This window comes from Equus przewalskii, chromosome 9 (assembly GCF_037783145.1).
Source record: "Equus przewalskii isolate Varuska chromosome 9, EquPr2, whole genome shotgun sequence".
In the NCBI taxonomy this organism is placed as follows: Eukaryota; Metazoa; Chordata; class Mammalia; order Perissodactyla; family Equidae; genus Equus; species Equus przewalskii.
Window position 1 is genome coordinate 64,392,233 of NC_091839.1, and position 27,997 is coordinate 64,420,229.

Consider the following 27,997-nt stretch of genomic DNA (forward strand, 5'->3'; position numbering starts at 1 on the left):
GCCATCAGAGCATGACTTGATGAGTAGTGTGCAGGTCCATGCTGGGCATCTGAACCTGCGAACCTTAGGCCACTGAAGCAAAGTGCACAAACTTAACCACTACACTACCGGGCCAGCCCTATGGCTTATTTTTATCAGTCATCAAAAATAGAAAAAATATTTAAACTACAAAAGTGCATAGTTAAAGACCTAATTGATCAATTTCCATCAAGGTAATAAAAATACTCAAATTTAAAAGATCATTCTATAATTAGAGACTATAGGAGGTAAGTGGGAAGCACACATTGTGAATAGTTATCAGTGCTAGTGGGTTATTTCATACAGTTCTAGATAGACCCAACACTGCCCCAAATTGACTACATATCTAGAAACTTAAATTTACTTGAGATTCATGTACTGCTCTACAAAATTCAGTAAATATAGGTCTTCTTATTGAGGGCTTGGTTTCAGCACACATTTGTTGAGGATGTGGTCCACTGATGAAGCAGAGGCCCTTCGGAGCTGAAACAAAGCACTTCAAGCAAACAGATAAGAACTGCTCACAAGTCCAACACCTCCCACACTAAAGAACGGATAAAGTTTACATCTGTCACTTCTACACAGTCTACATCTTCAACTAACACTGAGGGAGAGGAAGTTGGCCCTGAGGGGATGGTCCTGACCATCTCTGACAACTCCTCTTGCCCACATTAATCTCCTGAGTTTTCTTGTGTGTGTGACTGGTTTTAAGTACATGGATTTGCTGAAGAGGAAATACTCAAGGAATGGCATCCCCTCAGGAGATAGAGTTCCTCAAGTGCAAGGACAACCTTTACTTCACTGTCTCATATAATCCTTAATATAGTATCCAATACAAAATAATTTTTTTTGCTGAATCTTGCAGCAAAAACTACACTAATTTTCAAAAATAAAATATGCTTCTTCAAGTGGTAAGCATTGAATTGACTTGATGCAATGGTAGATTCAAGGTTTCTTTTCCTGTTGCTGGCCAACTGTTAAAATTTGGAGCCCAAGGGGCTGGCCCCGTGGCCGAGTGGTTGAGTTCTCGCACTCCGCCGCGGGCGGCCCAGTGTTTCGTTGGTTCGACTCCTGGGCGCGGACATGGCACTGCTCATCAAGCCACGCTGAGGCGGCATCCCACATGCCACAACCAGAAGGACCCACAATAAAGAATATACAACTATGTACTGGGGGGCTTTGAGGAGAAAAAGACAATAAATAAAATCTTTAAAAAAAAATAATTTGGAGCCCAAGTAACATACACAAAATGGTATATTTAATAACTGAAATTATTTTACTTTTTGAGGTTCATGTACGTCTGTAAACCAAAAAATACAGAACATTTGAGAAAAATATGAAGCTATAGGTCCTAAATGTTAGAGACTACTTTAAATAATCAATTTAACTAGGAGTGCCAACTTGGCACCCAGATCTAACCTACTTCTTTCTGGAAACATAGTTTTTACACAGTACGTTTTGCAAAGTACTGAGTATATCTTGGGTACTTGAGAACAAGTTGATTGAAGACATTACATTTTACCCTTTTACCCATTGGCCTCTAGCTATACTTTAGCCATCTTGAATTTTAGCTAAATAACCCAAGTCCTAAAGTCACAACAAATTTCATGGGGAGAAAGTAATAACATGCTTAATTTTTACAGGTATTCTATATGCTTGGAGATATTCATCAAGTCTAGAACCGTGCTGTCCTATGTAATTTAAAATTTACCAGTAGCCACATTAAAATAATGGATAAATAGGGGAAATTAATTTTATTACATTTTATTTAACTCAATATATGAAAAATGTTATTTCAATATGCAATCAATACAAAAAATTGATATTTTACATTCTTTTTTCCATACAAAGTCTTTGAAATCCAGGGTTTATTTTATACTTACAGCAGATCTCAGTTTGGACTAGCTACATTTCAAGTGGCTCAATAGCCACTGGTGGCTAGTGGCCTACTGTATTGGACAGCACATGTCTAGAGTCCAACCCTCTTCTACCTCTAGTGTAATAGTCACCTTAAAATGTACAAAAGCAAAGCAAATAAAAGTTGATCCAAAGTAATGTTCTGTTAAAATGGCAAATGAAAGGTTAAATGATATAGTGTTTGAACCTTTTCTAATTACTTAAATAAGAAATTTGCTTTTAAGAAAGGCTTTGCAAATTTTTGACATCAGTTTTACAAATGCCTTGAAAACCATTTTCTTCCTTCCACTACTTCATCAAAAGTCTTTCTGGGTACTAGATTATTTTGTTCTTTTTCTCCATTTGAGCCATTCATTTTGCCATTCAATAAATATTTATCTGGTGACAATTTTGCGCAAAACATTATGCTAGATCCAGTGAGGGATATAAGACACCCCATCTCTGTTTTCACAAAACTTCCAAACTAGAAAGGAAAGAGTGAAAAATGTGAAAATTTATCTTTGTATTTTATTTTACTGTATCACTCTGTTAATTACTTGTTTGCATATCAGTCTTTCCCCAAATCTTTAACAATAAAGGACTTTATCTTCTTATACTTATCTTCCCAGGGCCTGACAAAATGCCTTAATAAATATTTGTGGAATTCACTATAATGAATTATGTATTCTTTTCTAGAACATAGGTCCCTACAAAGTACACCAAGTACCTGAAGAAACATTTTATCTTCCCAAAGGAGAAGAGAAAAACTATATGGCAGAAGAGTTATCTATGAAAGGCCTTGAAAGATTTGACACAGAAAGTGGTGGGGTTTGAAGAAAAGAACGAACAAGTTTTTACACCTGAGAAAGTATGGGGATGGGTGAGGTTATCACTTATGATAGGAACCCTCTGAATGTTTGGTTATTAAATGGACAAGTGAATAAAAAGAAGAGATTGAATGACCTGAGAATATCATTTACAGAGACAGAAATGGAGGCTTTCAGAAAGTGAAAGGAGGTGGTGCTGCAGGAACTGTATGGAGAAAAGTGACATCATGAGTAAGCAGCTGCAACTGTTAACATTTTAAAGCAAAACAACCACCACTCTCCTGACCTTGGAAGGTACAGTGGTGTGCCTATTTTCTTACTTTTGGAATAAAGCCTGTTGCATCCATTTAAGAACTTTAATAATTCCATAATCTGTTATCTTGAACCATTTTGTCAAGCTTGTTTATGGGCAGAGTGAAAAATAAGAAATCTAGCAGAGTAACATGCTTTTATTGTACTATCATGCATATAAAGAAAGACAAATATGCCAATGGTACACTTTCAATTTGACAGAGCAATCTCCGAAGTATTAATGCTATTTAGGAAAAGAGACACATCAATTACTAAAGTGTTACCGGGGCAAATTATCAAGTTAAGACAAAGCCACACATTTTTTGTAGGTTATTTTTCTATGAAGACAACAATTTCCACAGTCTTCAGAATCTAACAAGACCAAGTTATTCAAATTATATTTCTAAGATATAGTTTTAACAGAAAGGAGAACAAGTTGAAAACCATTATGAATATTCAAGTCTTTATATCATACAAGAAAATAAACTTGCTATTTTTCCAAATGTTCCCAATTGAAAGCAAAAGAAAGCCTGTACAGCTGAATTTTCCCAGTAAGCAGAAACAGAGAAAATAAAAGGATTTTATAAATACTAGTGAAATAAAGGACACAGTACTGATCTTCTGCATAAATTAAATAAAAACAAGAGAGAAAGCAACCAAAGTTGCATTGTGTTTCTTTAAAGAACTCTTCTCTAGGCAACCTATTTAATACTCCAATCTCTTTCGATTCTCCCATAGAAATCCTGAGGTAAAGTATTTCTTGTGCTATCACCACTGACACAGAAAGAACCTCTTCCTTGAAGGCTCCCAGTCAGCCAGTCTTAATTTTAGGCCCAATTTTTACCTGGCTCATTTTTGCCTGCGGTCTTTAGTTCAGATTCCCCTGCCTAGAGCAACCATAACAATCTCTTCAGTTCCTCCATCCACTATCAACTAGGCAACACTTTTCATTCCATCTAGACTGCCTCCCTTTAAACCCTCTAGGTATTACTAAGGTGGAGGAGAGGGTGGGGAAGAGAACAGAGGGAATTAAGAGCTCTGGCAGTCTACTTTCCTGTCCCTGGAAATAATGAGGAGAGCCAAATTAAACTAAAAGGTCTGCTTTTGCAGATGCTTCTGAGCTATCACTTTTTTTTTTTTAAGAGACAGGCGAGAGAGAGAGAGACAGGAAGTGTACTGCCACCTTGGCACTTACTCATGTTCAGGATGAAGAAAGGAGACGCAAAGAGCTACCTAGGTTTTGTGTAAATTCACTAGTTGAGACTGAGAAGCCTGGTACTTGGAATAGACACCATCCTAACTCTTGCCATGAAGACAAGGTCCAACTTGTCACCTCAACCACTCGCCTAACAGTCAGTAGGGTTCCTGGATGATGCTTTTGGAGGGAAGAGCAGGTAAGGAATCGAAGTCTTTTGAGTGCTGGCAGGAACCTGGGTCCACTGCCAGTTCTGGAGATTCTTGTTTACCAGAAACCAGACACTGGGGCTGACAATGGTCTGGAAGATGTTCATCCAGTAGGTTGCAGACAAAGGCGGGTAGAGGGGTGTCAGGCATAGTTGGTAGCAGGCAACAAGAAGAGCAGACCAGAGGTGCAAGAGGAGCACTAGAGTTACATAAATCACAAAGACACAAAGACCAAATGGCCCACTGCGGCTCTCCCTTGCTGTCATTAATGCCCCGCAATTGTCCACAGGCTATATGCCTGAGCAAAGTGGGTAGAATGGGCTCCTAGACAAAGCGAGAACTACAGGTGGTAAGAGCCAAACCAAAAGCCCTGAGAACAAACAGGGTCCAACCAGTGCAGACAAAGGCGTGCAATCAACAGCATCATTTGGTTGCCTCAGGAGTGGCGTGAATCATGGCCATGCAGCATGTGACAGTCATACAGAACAGCATGAGGGCCATGTGGACGTGGAGGAGCGTGGCCATGAAGGTCTCGATCTGGAGGCTGAAAGAACCAAATGTCCAGAGGAAAAAATTTGCAGAAATGTCAGGAAAAAAAAAAAGTAGAAGGCATACCCATTTCTGCTGCCCAAGCACACGTCCAGCAAGAGGCGGCAGGGGACCTTGTGCAGGAGTATTCCCAAGGGCGAAGTTTAACCAGACTGGAACCCAAAGGGCCTGGGGATCTCCACGGGCTCCCTTATTGGGCGACGTCTGGGTCGACGGGCTCCTTCACGCATCAGGTAGTACTGCAGTGGATTTGGCCACAAGTCCTCTTTGATAATCTCCGCAATCCTGTCAGACTCCGGAAGGCTGTGGTCTGAAAACCACGTGAAGAAACTGCAGACGACGTCTTGGTTCCTGCGAATGAAGGACTGGGGTTCGTGGCCCCGACGCCATATGATTGGAGTGGAGAGAGACACCACCCGGCCAGAGGCTCTGACCTCATACTCCTTGACAATCAGCTTGTTCCTGAAGTAGGGGTTTCTTCGAAAGAAGAACTTGAACTTGCAGCCAGTTCTAGGGTGTCTGAGCTCCTTCACCTCCAAATTGGTTATGTATCTTAACATCTCTGCATCCTGGCCCCTAATCATGGGCGACAGCTGGGGGTGGTTCCGAAAGGCAGTGACCCAGAAGCCCGGGATATTCTGAATGATGTAGTTCCTCCGCTCCAGGTAGTGTCGGCGCATGCGCCCGAACTTCTGCTCCAGCTGCTGGAAGGCCCGGTCAGCCTGAGCGTTCACAGTGTCCAGCTCCAGCTGGATGGCCTCCAGGGGGTTCATGCGGAGCTCCACGTCCAGGGCGCGCGGCCCCGCCTCCTCCCGCACCTGCCCGGCCGCTCCACGTCCTTCCACCGTTTCTGGCTCTTCAATCCCGGGATTCTCCCCCACCTCCATCGCCTGCCCCACTCCCTCCTCCTCCGCCACTGCTACGGAGAAGACCGGGAGCTTCTCGGGCTTCACTTCCTCGGCCCTCGCCTCCGCCATCACCTCAGACCCCGCGCTCTCTGCGCCACAGGCTTCCAGGGCCTTCTCCCCGCCCGGGCCGCGCGGCTCTCCACGCCCACAGCCGTTTTCCAGGCTGCAGTCCGTTGCTACGGACGCCGCCGCCGCCGCCGCCAGGCCCTCTGTGGGAGGCGGGGCCTCTTCCCGCCCCGCTTCGGTCGCCACGCAACTGCCGTCCCCACCTCCTCGGAGCCGGCGAGTCTGGCCGCAGCCGGCGCGGTCGGGGGGCGCTCCCAGCTCCTCTGGAAGCTGGGGCGGTGAGAGCGCGGCGGCCTTCACGCTTCCCTCACCCGTCTCCGCCATCACCTGGGACGCCTCGGTTTCCCCTCGGAGCTTCGGGCACAGGGCTGGCTCCGGGTCTCCCGGGGCGTCGTCAGGAGCAGAGAGCCTGCGGGGCTCGGGGAGAGGCTGCCTCTCGGCCCCATCCAGGCCGCTCATGTCGGGAGCAGCCAGGCCAGCAGGAGGTTAACGTCGGCTTTCCTCACAGAAGCCGCCCTCGGCGCCAACCGGCGGCTCGCCCCACCTACCCTCTAGTCTCGCGAGCGTCTCCGTGACGGTGACGTCAGGGTTGTAGATCTCACCGTAACGCGAGAATTTGCTGTTCCCGGGATTGGCTGCGTGGTCGCCCGCGGTCCGAGGGTGTTGTCTTGATTTTCCTTCTATGAATTTAATCTGGTGGAGCCATCGTTTGACTCAGTAAATAAATGTAGTTGGGACTCGGAGACTGAAGGCAGTGAGGACCTTCCCTGCGATGCATCTGGAAACTGCCTCCAGCATGTAAACTGGGGTAATTAATTGTAGGCATCACTACTACGCTGCCTGCTGTCTTTGTCTGAAAAGATGTTTTTCTGGGTTTCAGCATTTTTTTAGGCAGGAAGGTAAATCTGTTCCCTGTTACTCCATAATGGCCAGGAGCAAAATCTTCTCTTTATTTTTAATTAAGATGAATAGCAAATTGTTTCCTTTGTCTCAAGTAGAAGTGACATGAAAATACCAATTCTTGCCACTAACGTGACTTGGAGAAAGCGCTACTCAACGGCTCTTTACCACAACAGTGATGCGTGTATTCCTTGATAGACCTAAAATTTTAATCTGCGTCAAAGAGAAGCTTCTGCTACATGATGTCTGCAGGAATTAAGCCAGGGTTGATTTGCTAAATCTTGCTCCATAGCCTCTCACTGCAGGAAAAAGAAAAGCTATATCCAGCCACATAAACTATTAATCTTTTAACGAATTTAGCTCTGCAAGGAGGTAGGAAAGGTTGGCTCGAATCTGTTCATCACATTCAGCTCACAGAGTTCATTTAAAAGGGATGCTAGTGTCTGGTTGGTTTAGTTTGTTGACTTGCGAGGAAAACTCTTGTTAGAGAGTTCCAAGGCTTCAGAGAAATACCAGTAGGGGGCACCTCCCCACACACATTTCTATGAAGAAGAGCCAGTTTACAATAGATAGCCAAGATGGTCTTGTAGAAAACAAACTTGCAGAATGCCAACGTGCAATTAGGTGACTCAAGGTGTAAAGGAGGCAAAAATTTTCTTCTCTTTGCTTTGTTTTGTGTGGTGGGCTGAATAGTGGCCCCAAAGATGTTTGCATTCTAAGCTTCAGAACCTGTGAATGTTATTTACATGGCAAAAAGGAGACTGCGCATATGCTTAGGTTAAGGATCTGGAGATGGGAAGATTATCCTGGATTATCGGGGTGGACCCTGTGTAATTACAATGGTTTTTATAAGAAGGAGGCAGGAGTATCAGTCTGAGAAGATGTGATGACCAAAGTAGAGGTGAGAAAGAGAGAGAAAAAGAGAGATGTGAAGATGGTATGCTGCTGGCTTTGAAGATGGAGGAAGGACCCAAGATCCAAGGACTAAAGGCAGCCTCTAGAAGCTGGAAAGGTAAGGAAACGGGTTCTCCCACAGAGCCTCCAAAGGAATGCAGCCCTGCCAACGCCTTGATTTTATGATGTCTAACCTCCAGAACTGTAAGGTCCTTTGTGTAGTTTTAAGCTATTAAAGTAGTGGTAATTTGTTGCAGAAGTAGTAGAAAAGAGTACTCCTTGGGTTGTGGTTTGGTTACATCTGTGTGCCTCAGGTTTATCCTAGCAGCAGCCCCGTCAATCTTGCCAAATGCTTTCTCTGAAGTCCTGCCCCAGCTGTGAATTATCATACCTTGAATCTCTTTTTGGTTATCAAGACCGGAAATATACTTAGGCAATACACTGAAAGACAAAATGAAAGCCAAAACCTACCACACAATAGATCTGAGAAGACTGAAGTCTAGGAGGACGAGGTCGTGGTCTTGTTTACCACCCTTTACCTAGTGCCTTGCACACTGCCTTGCACAGTGTTGCATAGATTGTTGGAATGTCAAAGGAACAAATGAACAGAATAGTTCTCCTGCCAGCAAGGTGGTGCTTGCAGAAGTAAGGGGCACATGGATTGTCACCCTGCTCTCCTCCCTATCTGCCACCAGCAAACCAGAGGACCGCACGACTGTCTGCAGAAATGAAGTCCTAGTCAGAATGAATTTCTACATCTGCATCAAAGCCTCTAAAAGCATAGAAAACCACAGGAAAAACAATTATGTTTTACAAGTAATTTACATTTGTCACAGTGTGTGACAAACTCTGAAAGACCTACATATCTAGGTGAGTTTACATAGCAAAGCCTCAGACTACCAACGCTATATTTCCAATTCTGTCCTTTCTGAACAAGCCAAGGTAATGATTCCAGGCCTTACTTCATTTCTCTCTGCAAGAAATGGATATAGGTCCTGTGATGCATGGCTGAAATTACTTCTATATAGATAAAAGAATAAATAATGGAATTTTCCACAAGGTCTACTTCTTCCTAATTGCCATGAAATCATCCTCTATCTTGGAACTGGAATAATTTAATTTGACCTGAAGTGGAAACTTTTATTACTCTAATATGCCTTGTATTTTTATGCAGAAGACAGTGCCAGCTTTTGACCATTCCTAGAATATGTGCCAAAGTCACCACTGTGATGTCCGCAAGTGTAATTAATTAGTGCTCTAACTGAGAAAGTTAGGAAAGACTCCAATGATAGATGGTGAGTGTAATTTCCCAGATAGTGTTGAGAAGCTTTGGAGGAACACTTCCTTCCTAGAAAAGCTAGGATGTGGAATATTTGGTTAAATATATACAGAAAAATGAGGAAAAACTTGACTCTGGCATAAAAGAGAAAAGTAATTTATAATAGTGTCTGTTTCAATATGTAAAGGCATTAATTTGCCGACACTATAACAAACGACAGAGTAGTTGGAAAGTTACGCCTGTTTGTACAATCACCGTTGGATGGAGACTGATAGGTTTTACTTTTACTGCTCAAATACCTTGAGCAGCATTACTCTTGCTGATGACCAAATTTTGGTTAAGTTCTAGAAAAGAAAAAGGAAAAGTTCCCCTTGATTGCCACGGCTCTATGTTTCTTCCATTGTAGGAAGTACATTTTCGCTTTTCTGAAATCAGGATGTGTCCTTTAAGCACTGTCAGCCAGGCGTCAGTCACGACATCATTGTTATTGTCATTGCCTGAGCATGTGTGAACTTGGTTATTGTTACTGATTTCATTTCTGGACAAACTATTTAAAGACTATCTGAATAAGGGATATAACCACTGGTTGTTGTCTGAAAACTTTACATCAATATCTTTGGAAGGCTCAAAAAACTGCTAGCATCAAAAGTTACATAATGATGTCAGTGTCTTTGAAGAAAATCCTAGACATAAGAGTTGAGCACTGTTTTAAGAAATACAGCATCATCAAAATACTTGATAGCAGGGAGGATAATATTGTTTCAAAAAACATGGATATTGACAACTCTGAGTCAAAAACTGTTGCAGAAAATGTTCTGAACATGAAGAAGTTTTAGAACTACCTTAACAACTTATTTTGCTTTTGTTTTTCCTTTTATATATGTCCAAATGTGTTATTTGATTTATGTCTAAATAAGTCTAAAAGAGCTCTTTAAATAAAGATAAAATAAAAATTCTATGTAAGAAGGCATTGTGTCATAGTTTAAATGGCAATGTTTTTCTTTCCTTTTTTCTGTCTTTCTTGGTGACATTTAAATAATGTTTATGGGGGCTGGCCCAGTGGTGCAGTGGTCAAGTTCACACGTTCTGCTTCGGTGCCCCAGAGTTCACAGGTTCGGATCCTGGGTGCAGACGTGGCACTGCTTGGCAAGCCATGCTGTGGTAGGCGTCCCACATATAAAGTAGAGGAAGATGGGCACGGATGTTAGCTCAGGGCCAGTCTTCTTCTGCAAAACGAGGAAGATTGGCAGTAGATGTTAGCTCAGGGCTAATCTTCCTCAAAAACAAAAACACAAAAATAAATAAATAATGTTTATGTTTGACAGCTGATAATGTCTTAAATTAGATGAAATGCCGTAGTTTTCTTCCTGGAAAATTAATTGCATAGTAAAACAGTGGGAACATATCTTGTTTTTATATGTAAAATAATGTTAAATTCCGGGCACAGATGAATAAATGTGAGTTTTCCCTCTCGGAAGTGGGGCAATTTTTTGTTGATAAGGACTTCCTGCTTGATATCTAGCATTCCTGATCCCACCTAATGAAAGCCAGTAACTACCTGCATTCTTTGTTATAACCAAAACACACCTCCACAAATTCCCAAGAGATCCCTAAGGGAGGCACAGCTCCTGCTGGGAAGCTCTCCTTTAAATACTTAATGGGTATAGTATTCCCATTGCTTCTCACTAGAGGGAGCAACTGGTCTTCGAGAAAGTAATATGTCTAGTCTACGATGGAAGAACTTTGGAATGGTCTTTGACTATAAATGAAATACTCTTGTAATTTAAATTGAATTCCCATCTTTTATTCCCACTAAGCTGTAAGTAATTTTCTCAGACAGGCTTAGGTTTGTTATGATGGCTTTCAATAATCCCACCAGACCAAAGTACCTTATATGACCCTACATCCTCTAACAAAGTCCTACCTGTGTAGACTGGAGTCATAGACCTGGTTTCAAGTTTGAGTTCTGCCACTTACTGCCTGTTTGATCTGAGCAAGTTGCATCATCTCTTTGAGCCTACATAGGTAATATAATACATACTTTAAAGGCCTATTATGAAAATGAAATAAAATATGTGTAAAGTGTTTAACGCTTTAGTATTTTTAGTATTTTTATATTTAGTATTATTATATTTTTAGTATTATTTGTATTGTTTTATGCTAAAACTTACATACGTTAAAATTAAACTTTTGTACAAGGTATAATCAGGCACTAAATTCCATTACAACAGTTAAGTGTCTAGGAGTTCACAGAAGAAAGACATCCACGTGGGTTAGAGTGGTCAGGGAAATCTTCATGGAGGAAATGAGACTTGACTTGTATCCTACTGTGAGTAAGAGTTGAATAGCTTGAGGAAGAGGTGGGGCATGAGGACATAGTAATCATACTTGTCCACTGCTCCAGTTATTTCAACATGCATTCTAGACCTGCAGTATCCCATATGGTAGCCAGTAGCACATGTGACTATTTAATTGAAATTTATAATTCAATTCTTCAGTCATAATCACCACATTTCAAGTGCTCAGTAGCAACATCTGGCTATGACTACTGTACTGGACAATGTGCAGTATTTCATCATGGCAGAAGAGTTGTATTGGACAATGGTATTCCTGACATGTAGTATCTTCAGGTGGTGAACAGAAAGGGGGACTTGCTATAACTAAAATGCCATACCATGAAGATAGCAGACCTATACCTTATAAAGATCTTAAGGAAAAAATTATGCATTAAAATTCATGCTTTCAGTTAGCTTTTTTTTCTGAGCAAAAATTGTGTGTGTTTATGTTGGGAGTAAGTAGTCTTACTAGAAGTACTTATCTACTGGCTCACATAATATCAATAAGATAATCCAAATATGTTGCTTCACTATAAAACATAGATTTAAGATAATTTACAAAAGTACGCCCTTAAGAGAGAGGAATGAAGCTAAATGAATCAAATTCAGGAAGTATTAGTTAAAAAATTTGTGTCATTATATGAGTCATTTAAATAACCAATAAAATGTATGCTTGGTGGGACTACCCCCTACTGTATTTTTAGTAAGATAAATAAAGTGAAAAAAAAACTAATGTATGTGAAACAATGAAAATAATTACATATATTTTTAAAAGTCACTGTGAATCAGTGATTTGTTTGGTACAATAGCATAAACTGACAGTCAAGTCATTTAATAAACTTGCCTTTATATTTGAAAACATCTCAAAATCCTAAGGTTAAGAAATTTCATAGAAGGGAAAATATTTCTTTGCATTTTCTAGATAAATCCTTTAAACATTGTTCCTATGAATTTGTGTTGTTGCTGTTCATTAGAACTCCGGAGCTCATATATAATCTTACCAAAATATCAGAAATTTTTTTTTTAGTACAGTCCCAAGGTCAAAGAATCTTTTTAGAACAACCAGACATTCATGATAAAAAAGGCCTACTTCTTTTAAAGCAAGTTTCATCAAAGTCATTTACTACTTTCCACATAAAAATTAATTTAATATGAAAAGTTCATATTATAGTATCTAACTTGATACTTTGGCTGTCATAACTCTTTATTCGTTAGCTGAGAACTCTGCCTTGTGAATTCTTTGGCTCTAAGACTATATTACAACTTCCTTCGGTTTGTGAGCAAGCCATTCTATGCACATATGTTTTAAAAATGTGAAAAGTTGATTTGGAAAGAGACCACCATTCGTTCATTTGATGGAAATTATCTCATCCCCTCTATGACATAGGTCACCTTGTTGTAAAGATTAGGAGATCTCAGAGAGGTCGAGTGACTTAGCTAAAGTTTCTTGGTGAGCAGTGGAGTGTGGACTTTGCCTGACTTCAAAGCTCTTTCTACTATGCCGTATTGCTTTTCTGATTTCTTGAAATCTTTGACAAAAACCAGGAAATTCAAGGACTGTTGCCTGTTTCCTGATAAGTTCTTTTTCCAGTGTTTGCATCTTCAGTGCCTAGCACCCAGAGGATCTTCATGCAGTGTTGTCTACATTGAATGATTCCACACTGAAGGCTAACTTAAACAGCCATGGGAACTGTTATACATTAATCTAAACAGAACATATGGCTTTTAGAAGACAGTTGCCCTCAGTGGAAGCATTTATTAAATGTGGGACAGATTTAAGAAACAATTCATCCTGCTACTGCTGGTATTTCTAACTTAACAGCATTTCCAGATTCTCGGACTTGGGGTTCAGAGATTTCATTTGCTGATGAATGAACTCAAGGATAAAAGAGCTCTAGCCAGTAAATATTTCATTAGTTTTTACTGTTTTATGCTCAGAAGGAAGTTTTGAAAATAAAGGTTTGTTATCAGGAAATACATAAAGTCCAATTTGGAAATAACTTTTTCTAACTCATCCTGAGAAGAGAGAGACAAACTGCATTCTTCCCACTTAGCATATCATCTATGCATATGTAGCCTCTCAGTTGGAAACATTTCCCTGATTCCAAAAACTGAGAGGGTTCATCTTAACTTCTCTCCCAAAGGAGAAAGTTTTCCCAGTTCAACTCCTGTGAAAACGATAAACGCTGGTCCTAGAACTGAGTTACTAATACAAAAAAGTAAACAGAGCCCCCAGTCTAAATTTGCTTGATTTTCTAGCCACCATTCTGCTCTGCAATGTCATCTGTAGCACAGTAAGTGGAGGCACACACTGGAGACCTGGCCACTCTATTTGTTCTTTCCAAAGTCTATAAAATCAAAACATATTTGTTATTGTTTACTACATGCAGGACACAGAGCTGGAATTCAAAGATCTGAAAAGCACGAGGGGCCATCCCAGTGGCGCAGTGGTTAAGTTCACACGTTCTGCTTCAGGGGCCCTGGGTTCGCCAGTTCGGATCCCAGCTGCAGACCTATGCATGGCTTGTCAAGCCATGCTGGGGCAGGTGTCCCACATATAAAGAGCAGAGGAAGATGGGCACAGATGTTAGCTCAGGGCCATTCTTCCTCAGCAAAAAAAGAGGAGGATTGGCAGCAGATGTTAGCTCAGGGCTAACCTACCTCCCCCCCAAAAAAATCTGAAAGACGTAAATTCTGTTCATTTATGACATTGTGGAGAAGATAGAGAAACAAATAATTATAATACCAGATGATAAATGCAGCAAGAGAGATGTGAGCAAAGGGCTGTGAATTCACGGAACAGGAAGTTTGTATTCCTATAATTGAAAAGAGAGCTGGGTGAGAATTCACAAAGAGATAATTTTGAGATGATTTCTAACAGAAAAATAGGATTATAACAGGAACAGGGAGAGAGAGAGAATTTCAGGCTGATGAAACAACTTGAGCAAAGACCCAGACACAAGTAGGAGCCCAGACAGCTTGAGGAATGTCTGAAAGATAGGGCAATTACTGGGAGGTGATGGTTAGGTAGAATGGAGTCTGATGGCTAAGGGCCTTTTACATATGTGTGTGTGTGTGTGTGTGTGTGTAAGTGTAATATATATTATTTACATAATTGTATACACATTTTAAAATCCTATGAGTATTAGAGGATATTGAAAGTTTTTAAACGGGAGTGACATGGATTGTGTCAGAAAATAACATTAATTGTCATATGGAAAATGGCTTGAAGTTTGTACGATTAAAGGCTGGGAGATCAGTTGTGAAGTGTAATAATTCAGACAGGGATTGATGAAGATATCTTTAGAAATGTGGTAGTGACAGAACTGAACATTTCAGAGAAATAATAAAAGAATTGACTGAAAAACTAGATATGAAGGTGAGTGAGGAGTTAAAAAAGAGTGATTTGTTTTAGTTTGGACAACAGGGATGGGTGGAAATGTGAGTGAGTTATGGAGTATAGGAAGAGGATCTGGTTATGCCAGGAGGGGAGAAGTCACAAGTTCAGTTGTAGACAAGGAGAGTTCTGTTGTGAATCTGGAGCAGCCCACTGGAGATACTGGAAGATGGATTCGAGCGTTTGTAGATCAGAAGAGTGCGGTCTACAGATAGATTTGAAAGTCATTAGCGTATAGGTGATAGTGGAAACTCTCAGTGGATGAGAATGCCAGAAAGACATGTAAAAGGAGAAAAAAGGAGAGCAAAGAATAGAACTCTATGAAACGCCAACATAAAAGAGACAGGTGAGGTGAGACAAGCAGAGGAAATTGAAAAATATTCTTTAGAGGTAGGAGAAGAAGCACAAGAGAATGTTGTCCCAGAAGGCAAGGGAGGAACGGGCTTGAGGAAGCTAGGGTTCAGGGAACGCAGCCATGTTGAGTGAGGTGAAGACTGGGAAGAGAAGTTCCTGAGTTGGGCTGTGTGGGCATGGGCCTCTTTAGTGAAAGCAGTTTCAGAAGAGTGGAGGGACAGAAGGGTTACAAGGTCGAGGAATGAATGAGAAACCAAGAAAGTATAGACGGCATGTGAGGTCAGTGCTTTCAAAACTGGCAGTTCAGAAAAGGAGAAAGACTAGGTGATAGATTCAGGGAGACATTGGTCTGAAGGAAGAGAGTTTGTAAGAAGTGGGGTATAGAGAAGTCCTAATTGTATATGTAAATTCAAGTAAAGATAGTTCGGATGTCTTAAAAAGTTTTGTCTAACGTAACAATATACCATAGACTGGGTGGCTTATAAACAACAGAAATTTATTTCTCACAGTTCTAGAGGCTGGAAGTCTGAGATCAGGTTCCTAGGGTGGTTGAGTTCGGTGAAAGCCCTCTTCCCATTTGGAGACTGCTGACTTCTCATATCCTCATATGGCAGAAGGAGGGCAAGAGAATTCTCTGGAGTCCATTTAATAAGGGCACTAATCCCATTCATGAAGGCTCCACTCTCATGACCTAATCATCTCCCAAGGGCCCCACCCTCTAAAACCATCACATTGGGGGTTAGGATTTCAGCATATGAATTTTAGGGGGACACAAATATTCGGTACATTGCACCAGGCAAAAAAAACTAAATGTCAGTAGATGAAAGGTTAGATAAATTATGTCATGTTCAAACAATTTAATATTACATAACCTTTCAAAAAAGAATAAAATGGATCCAAAGTAGTGACTTGGAAAAGTATCCATGTTACATTAAAAGATAAAAGAACATTGCAGATCAATAAGTATATCACAATTTTATTTTAATAACTAATATAAATTGATTCCTGTATATCTGTATAAACATGGAAAATGTTTGGCAGGTGGTTTCCATGGAAATGGGGATCAGAAAAGGGAAGAGGGCTTTAACTCCTTGCTTCCTACCGTTTTAAAGAGAGGTGGTGACATTAAAATAACTTTTATACTTTGTTTGAATTTAGAATATTTTTCCAACAAACATTAAAAAAAACTCTCTTATACAATGATGAAATTTAACCTTATATGATCAAATACAGAATTTAGTATTCATTCAAAAGAAGAAAACAACATGAACTAACACATTTGCTTTGATAACTTTTTGGACTGGATAACTTTTTGGCTGAAGCCAAAACACTTGCTCAAAATGTGATATTGAGTTCAAGGTTAATTAAGGATTTTTTTTTTTTTGCTTAAACCTGGAAGGTGAGGCCAATATTAGGTTAAAAAGTAATTTAAAACAGCTGAAACTCAGTCAGAAACTTAATTTATTGAGGTGAACCTGTGTATTATGGAGTATTGGTTGCTTTAAAATGAGCCAGAAGTGACCTTGGTGATTTGGTAGTATTTCTTTTATTTAAAGTATATTTTAAAATTTATGTATGTATATTGTCAGTGTTCTACAGACAAACAGAACCAATCGGAGGTAGATATAGATATAGAAATAGAGGTAGTGATAGAGATAGAGATTTATCATGAGGAATTGGCTCATGAGATTATGGAGGCTGAGAAGTCCCATGATCTGCCATCTGCAAACTGGAAACCCAGGAAGGTCAGCGATGTAAGTCAGTCTGAGTCCAAAGGCCTGAGAACCAGGGGAGCTGATATAAATCCCAGTCCAAGGATAGGACATTAGATGAGATGTCCCTGCTCCACCATGATGAAGGGAAAAAGATGCAAATTCCTCCTTCCTCCACATTTTGTTCTAGTTAGACCCTCAACAGATTGGATGGTGCCCACCTACATTGGGGAGGGTAGTCTACTTTACTGAGTCTAGGAATTCAAACGCTAGTCTCACCCAGAAACACCCTTACAGACACACCCAGATATAATGTTTAATCTGGGCACACCAGTCAAGTTGACACAAAATTAACCATCACAATCTACAAGTTAGTAATTAGTGAATAGTCAATAATTATGTCTATTTTTTATAAAAACTTATTTTGTATGAAAGGTTTAAAAGCAGGGTGCTGGAGTTAGCAAAAGCACACCTGGCTTCGAAGTTAAAAATAGTTTATTTGTTAGAATTTCATTGAAGATAACCGATTCTTTTTAAATTAAAAGGCTCCTATAGTCATACGTAAGTTTAAGTAACTTAAATAATCTAAACCAACCTTCTTAGACTGAACTTTGGGGTCTAGATGTATTAATAGAAGTGTCAAGGAAGATGGGAAAGTCGTGAATAGGGGACTTGAAAACTCAAGGCCACAAGGACTCTTGGAATGGAGAGAAGATGGGAGAAGCATTTGTGAAGGGAGGAAGACGGTGTCAGAGAAAAGCCCTGTGAGCCGATACCGGGGTCCATGGCATCAGAGGTAGTTCAGCAAGTCAGAACCTCAGGCCAGAGTCTCTTCATCCAGTCTTTGGCCCCTTTTTGAAGCCAAAAGGGAGAATATAACAAAAAAGAGGAGACGTAAGTATAAGTCCCTCTCCCAATCTCCTCTCGCTGATCTTTATCACCAATTCCAATGCAGAACATAACCTCTCAGAACCCTGAGATATATTGAAATGAAGAGAACATCCACCAACCACCTATTGGGCACGTCCTGTTGTAAGCATGATAAGTGTTGAGGATTCCAGGATAAAGATACTGGTTTTGCCCTGAGAAATAGTCTAGAGGGATGGAAGGTGAGTTGGAAATAAATCATTACACTGCAGTTTGAAAAGGGGAATGTTAGGCATATTTTGCCAAGTACAATCTGAACACTTAGCACAGAAAAAAGACCTAGTGAGTGTCTGGGTAGTTTGCAGAGAGCTTCATAGAAAGGGTACACTTGAGCTGGAACATGAAGGAAGAAGAAAGATGTGAGAGGAAAGGATGGGAGACAGCCTCAGGGAACAGCCTAGGCAAAGGTAGAGAGGAGGGAGAAAGCTGGCTTGTGTGACAAGTATAGACAAAATAGGGGGGCAAGAGTGGGTAGGGGAGGAAAGCGGAGGGAAGAAGGCTGGAATGTGGATGGACTGGGCCGTATTTGAAGGGCTTTGAGGTTCTTTGTGGAGTACTGTGTTCTGCCATCAGTGTCCTACTGAACTCTGACAGCATGCATTTATTTTTTCCTATTTAAAATTTGCTGACTTTATCCCGAACATTTTAAAATTTCAGGGTCTTTATATAAGATGAGATGTGATCTAACAGCTAAATTCGCCAAGATGTGGATTAGGAAGGCAGGAACCACTATACAGAAAATAAAATATAACAGCTTTAATTTAAATGTTTAAACAAAGTAGAGCTGTCTAGGTTTTCAGAAAGTGATAATGTACCTCCTGAAAATTCATTATGTTTTTTGATACTGTTGGTTTCAGTTATTTTTCAATACATGACTAAACCCTGGAAGAGAATAATTTTAATTCAAAGCTTAAATAGGTTTACTAAAGGGGAAAAAGAAAATTGCTAGTTGTCATTTTATTTCCATCCTAAAAATAGCTGGAACATTATCATTAGAAGTCTTTTTGAAAGTAGAACTTCATAAATTGGGACTCTGATGAAAATTTTTCTATAATCTCATGAGATTTGCCTTTGCTTAGCAAACCATCTCTTCATGATTATCGCAAACAAATAATAAACAACGTATATTAGAGTTATGTTTACAATATAAAAAATAGATAAGTCCTTTCATTCAACCTCATCAGTCTTGGAAACTTTTTTTTCAGTACAGAGATATTTCTGAAATCCCTACTGTGTACTAGGAGCCATTCTAGATACTGGGAATATAGCTTTGAACAAGACGTGCCCAATCCCTGCCCATAAAATGACAATAAATATGAAAATGTATAAAAAGATAATTTAGGGGACTAATAAATTCTTTTAAGAAAGTCACTTAAAAGAGTGACAGGGGCTAAATAGTAAGAGGAGGCATTTGTGTGGAGGTGATATTTGAGTTAGACCAGAATGGTGAGAAGGGGATCCACTGGGAAGAGTATTATGAACAGAAGAAACAAAAGAGCCAAGACTCTGAGGCAAGTCTAGTCGACAACAAGAAGAGTATGAGGCTGAGTAGTAAACAAGCTTCATTTAGGAGGTGAGGTCAGAGAGATGGGGTAGTCAGATCACGTAAGGCTTTGAAGGCTGTAAGGAAACTGGATTCTATTCTAGTAATGAGAACCTGTGAGTGTTTGGTAGCGTGAGGGTGACGTAACCGGATTCATGCTTTGGAAAAGTCATTTGGGCTGTTTTGTGGAGATTTCGTGGGGAGGAAAAGTGGAGGCATGGAAGCCAATGAATCCTTCAGCGGTCCAGGGGAGAGTCGCTATTGGCTTGGGCTAGGGTTGTCACTGTAGAAATTACGAGAAGCGGTAAGACTCAGGATATAATTTAGATAGGCAAACTGCCAGGCCAGAATACTAGAGATTTGAAGGATAAACATCCTAGCTCCTCACCTTTCTGGTGGAGAACAACTCTGATGCATGTTCCACACAGTCTCTCAAAGGTCCCAGTGACCTCTGGTCCCAGCTGCTCTCATCAATAACCTGCTCATCATCACCCCTGTAGTGGCTCCCTTCCTTCCTTCTCTTTCCCCAGTTCTCCAACTAGTGTCTCTTGGGATCACCTCCTAAATAAACTACTTGTACTCCAGCCCCTGACCAAGGGTCAGCTCCCAGGGGAACTCCGTTTAAGATGCTACTTTTAGTAAATTCTGAATAGTTAATTAATGGGGACTACAATGAGGACCTTTAATAGGTGATATTTTTAGGATTATTGATTTGTTGCATATGCTTCAAGATAACAAAACTTCATTTTCACCTCAAGTTTATTCTCCCCTCTACTTTCAAGGTCCTCTTTATGAATTTTCTTAGGGTAAATTATCTGGACCATTTTTTGTCAAACCAGGGAAAGGTTAAGTTAGAGGAAGAGGTGGAGTTGCTCCAGCACCTCTTTGCCTCATAAGGCACCGTCTACCACCACAATGGAGCTCTCTGGAATTTAGTCGTGATCTGTGATCACCAGGCTCTTAATGAATTCTTGCTAAACTGTCGTCACGGGAATTGGATTGAGGATTCAGACATGGTGATTAACCATCCTGGTTTGCCTGGGACTAAGGGGTTTTCCTGGCCTGAGAAATTCAGTGTTAAAACTGGTCAGTCCCAGGTAAATCTGAATTACTGGTGACTTTTTCAAAGTTTAAGCCCTGGATAAGAAATATTTGTGTTCTAATTCCTGATTTGCCATTTATTGGCTTAGTGATCGTGGACAATTTGCTTAACCTTACTGTTCCTTCATTTCTTATCTGTAGGGTAGAGTTAACGCTAATACCAAATTCATAAATCTGTTGTGAAGAATAAATGAGGTTATACATATGTGGTAGGTAGAATAATGGCCCCCCCAAGATGTCCATGTCCTAACCCTTGGAACTGATGGATATATTATGTTATATGGCAAAAAGAAATTAAGGTTACCAATGAAATAATGGTTGCTAATCAGCTGACCTTGAGATAGGGAGATTTTCCTGGATTTTATCTGTGTAGACCCAATGTAATCACAATGGTCATTTAAAGCAGAAGAAGGAGGCAGAAGAGGATGTCAGAGTGATGCAGTGTGAAAAGAACTTCACCAGCACTGCAGGCTTTGAAAAAGGAGGAAAGGGCCCCTAGACAAGGAATGTGGAAGCTGGAAAGGGCAGGGAAATGGATTGTCCCCTAACGGCTCCAGAAAGGAATACAGCCCTGCCGATACCTTTAGTTCAGCTTAGTAAAACCCATTTTGGGCTTCTGATCTCCAGAACTGTAAGGTATTAAATTTGTGGTGTTATAAATTACTAAGTTTGTGGCCATTTGTTACAGCAGCTATAGAAAGCTAAACATGTAAAGCATAGAACACATTTTCTGACATACAGTGTTCACATAATACCCTTAGCTAACTTAGTTCCAGTGTTAATACTCAACAGGAAACATTTGACTTTTCTGCATTTTGAGAGCCGGCCAGGGTGAAGAGAAGCCAGATTCTTCTGCTCTATCTATTTATGAACACCTTTCTCAATCATTAACCCCTGAATAAAAAAATTTTTTTCTATACCTCAGGCTAGATAAATTATATTTTTCCTTTGAACCCTTACGCATTGTTTGTACATCTATTAGGATTATTTGATTTCTCTTGTTTTGAATTATTTGTGAATTTATTTTACTTATCCCTCTTTGGAAACAAGTTGAACATGAGGACAATTTTAACTAGCTTTTCTATTCCCAGGATGGTATCAATTTGCATAGAGTAGGTACTAAGTACTAAGTATTTTAAGTAATAAATATGGGAATAGAGGAAGTGAAGGCAAGCAGTTTTAATGTGATCTAAAAATTCCACAGTCACGTCCGCTCACATGGCAATGCCCAATCCTGGTTTGCAAGGGAGGCAGAGAGAAGTTAGTCTCCAGCTAATGTGGTTTTGTGCTCACCTAAAATTCCTGGAGGAAGAAAGAGGACTGAATATCGAGGAACAATTAGCAGTTTCTCCCTCTACTGGTTTTAAGAATAATTTGAGCCAATTAAAAGTTATCTATAATTAGGGGTTTAGAAGCTATGAGGGAGCAAAATGTCCCAAAGGCATGGTAAACTAGAAGTGTAGGTAAACTCTCTCATCCTGAAAGCCTGCTTGAATTGAAAAATTATTCCTTGACTTTGAGTGTCATAGAATTTGAGCTCATAAGTCTTACATCTATTATAACTGAAATATATTTGCCTTATCCTGGGCCAAAATTTTCAAGAGTATAAGCCAAGTTAGGTCAGTTTTCTGGAGTCTGCCCTTCAGAACTTCCTCATTTTTTAATTTCCTGGCTTTAATGGCAAACAGAATGAGGAAGAAAAAGGGCAAAAGAAATGTATGCCACATTTGTGGGTAGTGGAAAGAGGTGGCAGAGGCAAGCACAGAATTCTGAGTATAGTTACAAATATATATTAGCTAAGCTCTGGATGAACTTTTGATATATAATTGGTTGGACCATTAAGGATTTTTAGGAAGAAGAAACAAAATCCTAAACTGATTTAATCTTCTGGGGATGTTATTGTTTTTACTCGGGGCTTTTCTCTGGTGTTCTTAAGTCCTATAGCTAATGCAGCAGCCAGCATGTGTTAAAGTTACTTTAAAATGTGGGTGGGTTACTTCCTTTTTCCTAAACGAGTCAGAACACATTATAGGCAGAGAGGACACATTTTAAAAATACCTAGATCTAAATAGATATAGATTAGGTATAGGCATGAGAATAGGTATAGAAACAGAGAGACGGAGATTGAGACAGAGAGAGAAATAAAGATGAGAGAGGTTCTTCTCACTCAACTTGTACCAAATAGGGTCTCCAAAACTTGAACAAAACTCTTCACAACTTTTTTTTCTCACCTCAGAGGTCCAAGATAATCTTTTAGTGCACATCTTTCACAGTTATTAATCTTCAAATGGATAATTCCACAGTATACTGAGAATTGAAGCTGAGAAAGTAAAATTAACATGGCCTGAAAAAAAGTTACTTAACACATTTTTCTGTTTTCTGAGATTGCCAGGGTTTTGGCGATGGTTGGCTGTGGCAAGGATAATGTGGAACATTAGATAGAAATATAGTTGTGGAATTTTAATAAACTGCCAGTCTGCTAATAATTTGCTTTGGTTCAAACCATTTTTTTTGCTTGGCAGTTATTCAGAAGTCTTAGTCCAGAAAAAAAGTATAAAATTTTCATAGAAGGATGTGCATAGTGTTAAGAGAGCAAGAGAAAGACAGACCTTCACACTTTCTGGAAAGAGACTATTCAATGCTACACTATTAAATTTGTATTTTTGGTGGTTCCTCCAGTCCTTTGGGATCCAAAATCACAATTAGAGAAACAATAAGTAAAAGAGTCACGTTTGAAAAGTAAGTTTCAAGTAGTACATTTTTGGTGGCTGTTACTATTTTCAGAATACTAAAATTTCAGAATACTAAATATTCCTTAATAGCAGAGGACTCATTTCCTGCCATATTTGAATATTATTTTCATACAGATGCAAAAATGAAACAAAAAAAACCCCAATTTCAAAAGTACAAGTTCCTTTAACTTCTGAATATTTAGTGTTATCATTCTGTTTGATAAAATTTCAAGTAGTGAAGAGCTGAGAATTTTTAGAATTCAGAGGGACCATGTCTAATATTTGGCAATTTCTTAATATGCTTCATGACTTATATTTATCTTATCTTTCCCGTCCTGCTAAAGATCTACTTTGCATAATTGTTTTCCTGACTATTCTGCCTCAGGCTATAAAGTCTAATGAAGGGATTTTTGGCCTTCTACTAACTTACTAGTGCTAGTGTCAAAGAACTATTGTCCTTCACCCACTCCTCCCCCACTTTGAATCTAAGTCCAAAATAAACGAAGGGTAACAAGTTTTCTTCACTGCTTTTTAGCATAGAGTTTCAGTTCAGGAAAAGTTCTGTTCAAGAATGAATTCCAGCAGTGTTCCTCATGCCGGCAGGCAGCATAAAAGACTTGGACTAATGGAAGTAAGCCAGAGTAAATTCCACTCTATTTGAGTGAAGTCATTTCTATATGATAACATGTGATTATGATTCTTAATGCAAACTTCATGGCCATCTTTTCTTAAGAGTTTACATGATAAGCATTTATGGACAAAAACTTAAAATTATCCCAACTGTGGTTTGTATTCAGATACTATTCAAACACAAAGTTTGGAGTAAGGTCCTAAGAGATAGCACATTCTATGGTTGGTCTACTGAGGTAGTCGGGCTGAAATGTTTTGGATGGGTGTTCGTGTGAACATGAAGAAAGAGACAGCAGACAACTTCCGGTGTAGGCTTCCCCCTGGGAAGTGAAAGGCGGTCCTGAAGACCCACCTGGAGAGGGAGTCTTGTACCTCTTCCTCCTTGGATGGTCAGGACTTCCTGGATGCCCTGGCCTTACCCATGTGGAGTAAGGCTGTGCAACCCTGTTTCAGGAGAAGTCGAGTCCTGCTCGTGATCGTGCTCTTTTGTTGTGTGTTACCTCTTCTTTTAGATGTCTATATGTCTTAAGAGGGAAGAACTATTTTATTCCTTCTTCATATATTTACTCTTGATCCTTCAATCCCTTCTCTATACCACAGCCAGAGTGATCTGATAAGTAGTATCAGATTAGCTCACATCCTTACTTTAAACCCCTCAGTGGCTGTTTATCTCTTAGGATAAAGACCAAACTACTTTTACCTCACCCTAAGTTCTCTCTCTTTCTCCCTTCTAGCCATAGTTAATGGCTTTCATGTCCACATTTAGGCCAAGCTCCTTCCCGACTTGAGTCATTTTTATGCAGTTTGCTTTGCCTGGAATTCTCTCCACTTCCATCTTTCCCACCTCCCTCACCCTTTTCACCGCTACCTCTTATTCATCTTTCTCAACTCAAAAGTCGCTTCCTCTGAGAAGCCTTCCTTGAGCCCGTGTAGAGGCTCTTCTGCGTAGGGCCTGTGTGGAGATACCAGGTTAAACTCCTTCCCCCTCATACACTTTCACCACACTCTGCTTCCCCATTTGTAGCACTTACTACAATTGTAGTTAATTATTTATTTAATGCCTGTTTCCCTTGCTAGATTGTAAACTCAACAATGATATCAAATATGCAATTAACAGCTGCTGTATTACAAATATCTAGCACAACATCTGGCACATTTTAGACATTCAATATATATTTGTTGAATAAATGCATAAAGGGTGAGCCAACAAATGACCAAATGGATGGTTGAATGGATGGCTAGTCTGATTCTTTTTTGCACACTACCCCACCTCCACCACCCAGGATGCATGCGGGGCAAGACAGCAAGAGATATGTGCATGTAATAGGTCCCATAGGGCACAGCACAATGAGGGCAAGGGAGGGCTGGGGGGTGGGGACGGGAGCTGATAAGCCCTTTCCTTAGAGGCAGCTACGTACAGTTCAGGAGGGCCAGAGATCAAATTTCCTGAAGAAGAGTGAGGGCTTTGGGTGGAATGGTGAGCCAGGCCTGTAATGGCTGCTGAGGGACAGAATGAAGCCAAAAGCCAAAGATGCTGAAATAAGGAGCAGTGAGCCAGAAGTGGAGAAATGAAGGCCTTCTCAGTAGTTCTAGAAATAACATGCCAAAGCCTGGGGAGCCTTCTGTGAGCTCCACTCACATTGTCACGGGTGAAATGTTCATTTAAAGGCAACAGTCCAGGTCGCAAGGTATTTACCCCCACTTTTCAAATACACTTCCACCTTTCCTTACCTGAAATCTTTATAGTTCCATGAGTTTGAAATTCAGATATTTTTGGATGTTAGAAAAGAGATAGATAGGGTGCACATACCATGAGTTAAGCATCATCCCCAGTGAGTTCTGAGGCAACCCTTGTTATCAAACACACCAATAGTCATGCAGTGAAATGTATGAATATTCACAGTGAGTGGGATAAAGAAGCACCATCAAGAGCCTCAGGTCAATTCAGGTCTAGTTTTGCTGCCAAATGAAATACAAAAGTACTTTCAGAGTTTTTGTATTTGAAAATTCTGGATGAGAGATTGTGGGCCTGGTACAAAGCCTTGTGTGCTTCCGGTGCCCTGTTAATTCCTGTTTGATTCTCAGCAGCAAGGGAGGAAATGCCCTGGTCGTCTGATTCAGGGAAATCCTGACTCAGGGAAATTCCCAGAGTTCTCCCTGGCCTCATCTGCCCAGAAGGAAACTTGGCCACTGCCTGTCTTTTTCTTAGGCTGCTGTGAGATTGCTGTCAGTCTAAAATCCTTATTAAGTATCTGGTGTATTCAGGGCTCAGTCAGGAGATAGAAAGATAAGCAGAAGATGCGCTATTTAGATTTATCCTTCTTTAGGTAATCCTTCTCCATCCTAGACATTTTACCTGAACTCCATGTCTGATTTCCAACGGCGTAATATACAGATCCACTCAGCATTTGAAAACAAAACAGGTTATCCTCCTTCAACCTGGAATCAAACAAAAACCAAAATCTACTACTTATCTTATAATCCTTATCACCACCTGTTGAATTGCCCAAGCTAGAATCAAACTTTCCTTTTCTTTACTTTTCACACATGACTGGCACTAAATGCTGTTGAATCACCCACACGGCTGCCTTCCTCTCACACGCAACGAGGCCTCCATCACCTCCGTTTATTCAGCCTCCCAAGTCTCTTCTCTGCCCCTTATTTTATGTTCTCTCATATCCGTCCATCTCTTCCTCGCTGACTTTAGCCATTTTTCTATAATAAATTATTTTTTAACGTACCATTTGCTTTAAAAATTTTTATTTTCTTAAAAATGTCAATGTCATAAAAAAATAAAGACGGAGGAACTTTCCAGATTAAAAGACACTAAAGAGACAAGAAAATGAAATACAGCAATTCATGATCCTGGATTTGGTGCTATACAAGATAAAAAAATGCCATAGTATCAAGGTCATTATTAGGACAATTGACAAAATTGAAATAGATAAAAGTATTATATCACCGTTAAAATTTCCTGAATTTGACAACTGTAATATGATTATAAGAAAGGATGTTTTCAGTCTTACAAAATACACACCGACCTATTTAAAGATTTTATTTTTCCTTTTTCTTCCAAAGTCCCCCTGGTATGGTACATAGTTGTGTATTTTTAGTTGTGGGTCCTTCTAGTTGTGGCATGTGGGACGCCACCTCAGCATGGCTTGACGAGCGGTACCATGTCCGCACCCAGGATTCGAACTGGTGAAACCCTGGGCCGTGAAGCAGAGTGTGCAAACTTAACCACTCGGCCACTGGGCCGGCCCCAACACACTGAACTATTTAGAGGTAAAGGAATTATGTATGAACCTACTCTCAGCTAGTTCAGAAAAAACATAATATGTGTGTATATACCTATCAGTATATGTGCGTGTATTTATACGTGTATGTGTGTACATGTATACGTGCATATCTATGTCTATTTCTATATGTCCTTATAAATAATATTTATATTATACAGTGAGAGAGAGAGTAATAAAGCAAATGTGACAAAATAGTAACAACTGGTAAATCTGGGTAAAGCATATATATAGTTCTTTGCACAATTCTTGCACCCTTCCTGTAAGTTTGAAATTATTTCAACATAAAAACTTCTAAAAATTCAGTTTTTAAATACTAAACTTGTATTACTTTTATCCAAACAACAAACTTTATTAGAACATAAACACACACACATATACACAAATACACGATTTCATCAGCTTCCCACTGCCCATACAGAGTGTAAGCTCCTCAGCGTCATACTGAGGAACTTTCTATAATCTGGTCCCAACTCAGTTTTTTTACCTCACTCTTTGCTTTTCCTCCAGGTACTCCTTACTCTATCCATGCTGAAATGATCAGCATTCTTTCCTCCTCCTGTGTTTCTGTTCCTGCTGTTCTCTCTGAATGGCATGCCCTGCTTGTTCCTCTGCTGGTGACTTCCTGTGCCTGCTTTGAGACCAAGCTCACGAGTCAGCTCCTCTGCGATACCCTCCTCTACAGCCCTTGGCAAAGTTAGCACTTCCCTCCTGTTATGGACTGAAGGTTTGCGTTCACTGAAGTTCATATGTTGAAGCCCGAACCCCCAGTGTGATTGTTTTAGGAGATGGGGCCTTTGGGAGGTCATTAGGGTAAGATAAGGGATTAGTGCCCTTATAAGAAGAGACACCAGAGAGCTTGCTCTCTCTCTTTGTCATGTGAGGATACAATGAGAAGGTGGCTATCTGGGCTATCTGTAAGCCCTGTAAAGAGTTT

The 27,997-nt window shown here is 40.1% G+C and overlaps 1 protein-coding gene and 2 long non-coding RNA genes across 3 annotated transcripts in view; 1 reads left to right on the plus strand and 2 right to left on the minus strand.

The window, feature by feature from the left end:
• Positions 1–3,172: 3,172 nt before the first annotated feature.
• TSPYL1 (TSPY like 1) lies at positions 3,173–6,544 on the minus strand. Its single transcript, XM_008518218.2, has one exon. It carries the CDS (start codon positions 6,416–6,418, stop codon positions 5,129–5,131), a length of 1,290 nt encoding a protein of 429 aa, XP_008516440.1. The 5' UTR covers positions 6,419–6,544; the 3' UTR covers positions 3,173–5,128.
• An 880-nt stretch (positions 6,545–7,424) lies between these two features.
• The window catches only part of LOC139073384 (uncharacterized), a 36,641-nt gene continuing 16,068 nt past the window's right edge, over positions 7,425–27,997 (plus strand). The window contains exon 1 of the long non-coding RNA XR_011522042.1: positions 7,425–7,871. This is a non-coding gene — a long non-coding RNA (uncharacterized lncRNA). The remainder of the gene's footprint in view (positions 7,872–27,997) is intronic.
• On the minus strand, positions 9,624–27,679 carry LOC139073385 (uncharacterized). Its single transcript, XR_011522043.1, has 3 exons — positions 27,548–27,679; positions 26,121–26,203; positions 9,624–10,258 (listed from the first exon to the last, which is right to left on the minus strand). It is a non-coding gene; the product is annotated as an uncharacterized lncRNA (long non-coding RNA).

Coding starts and splice junctions, on each gene's coding strand:
- TSPYL1 (XM_008518218.2), bottom strand. CDS start 6,418: ATGAGCGGCCTGGATGGGGCCGAGAGGCAGCCTCTCCCCGAGCCCCGC.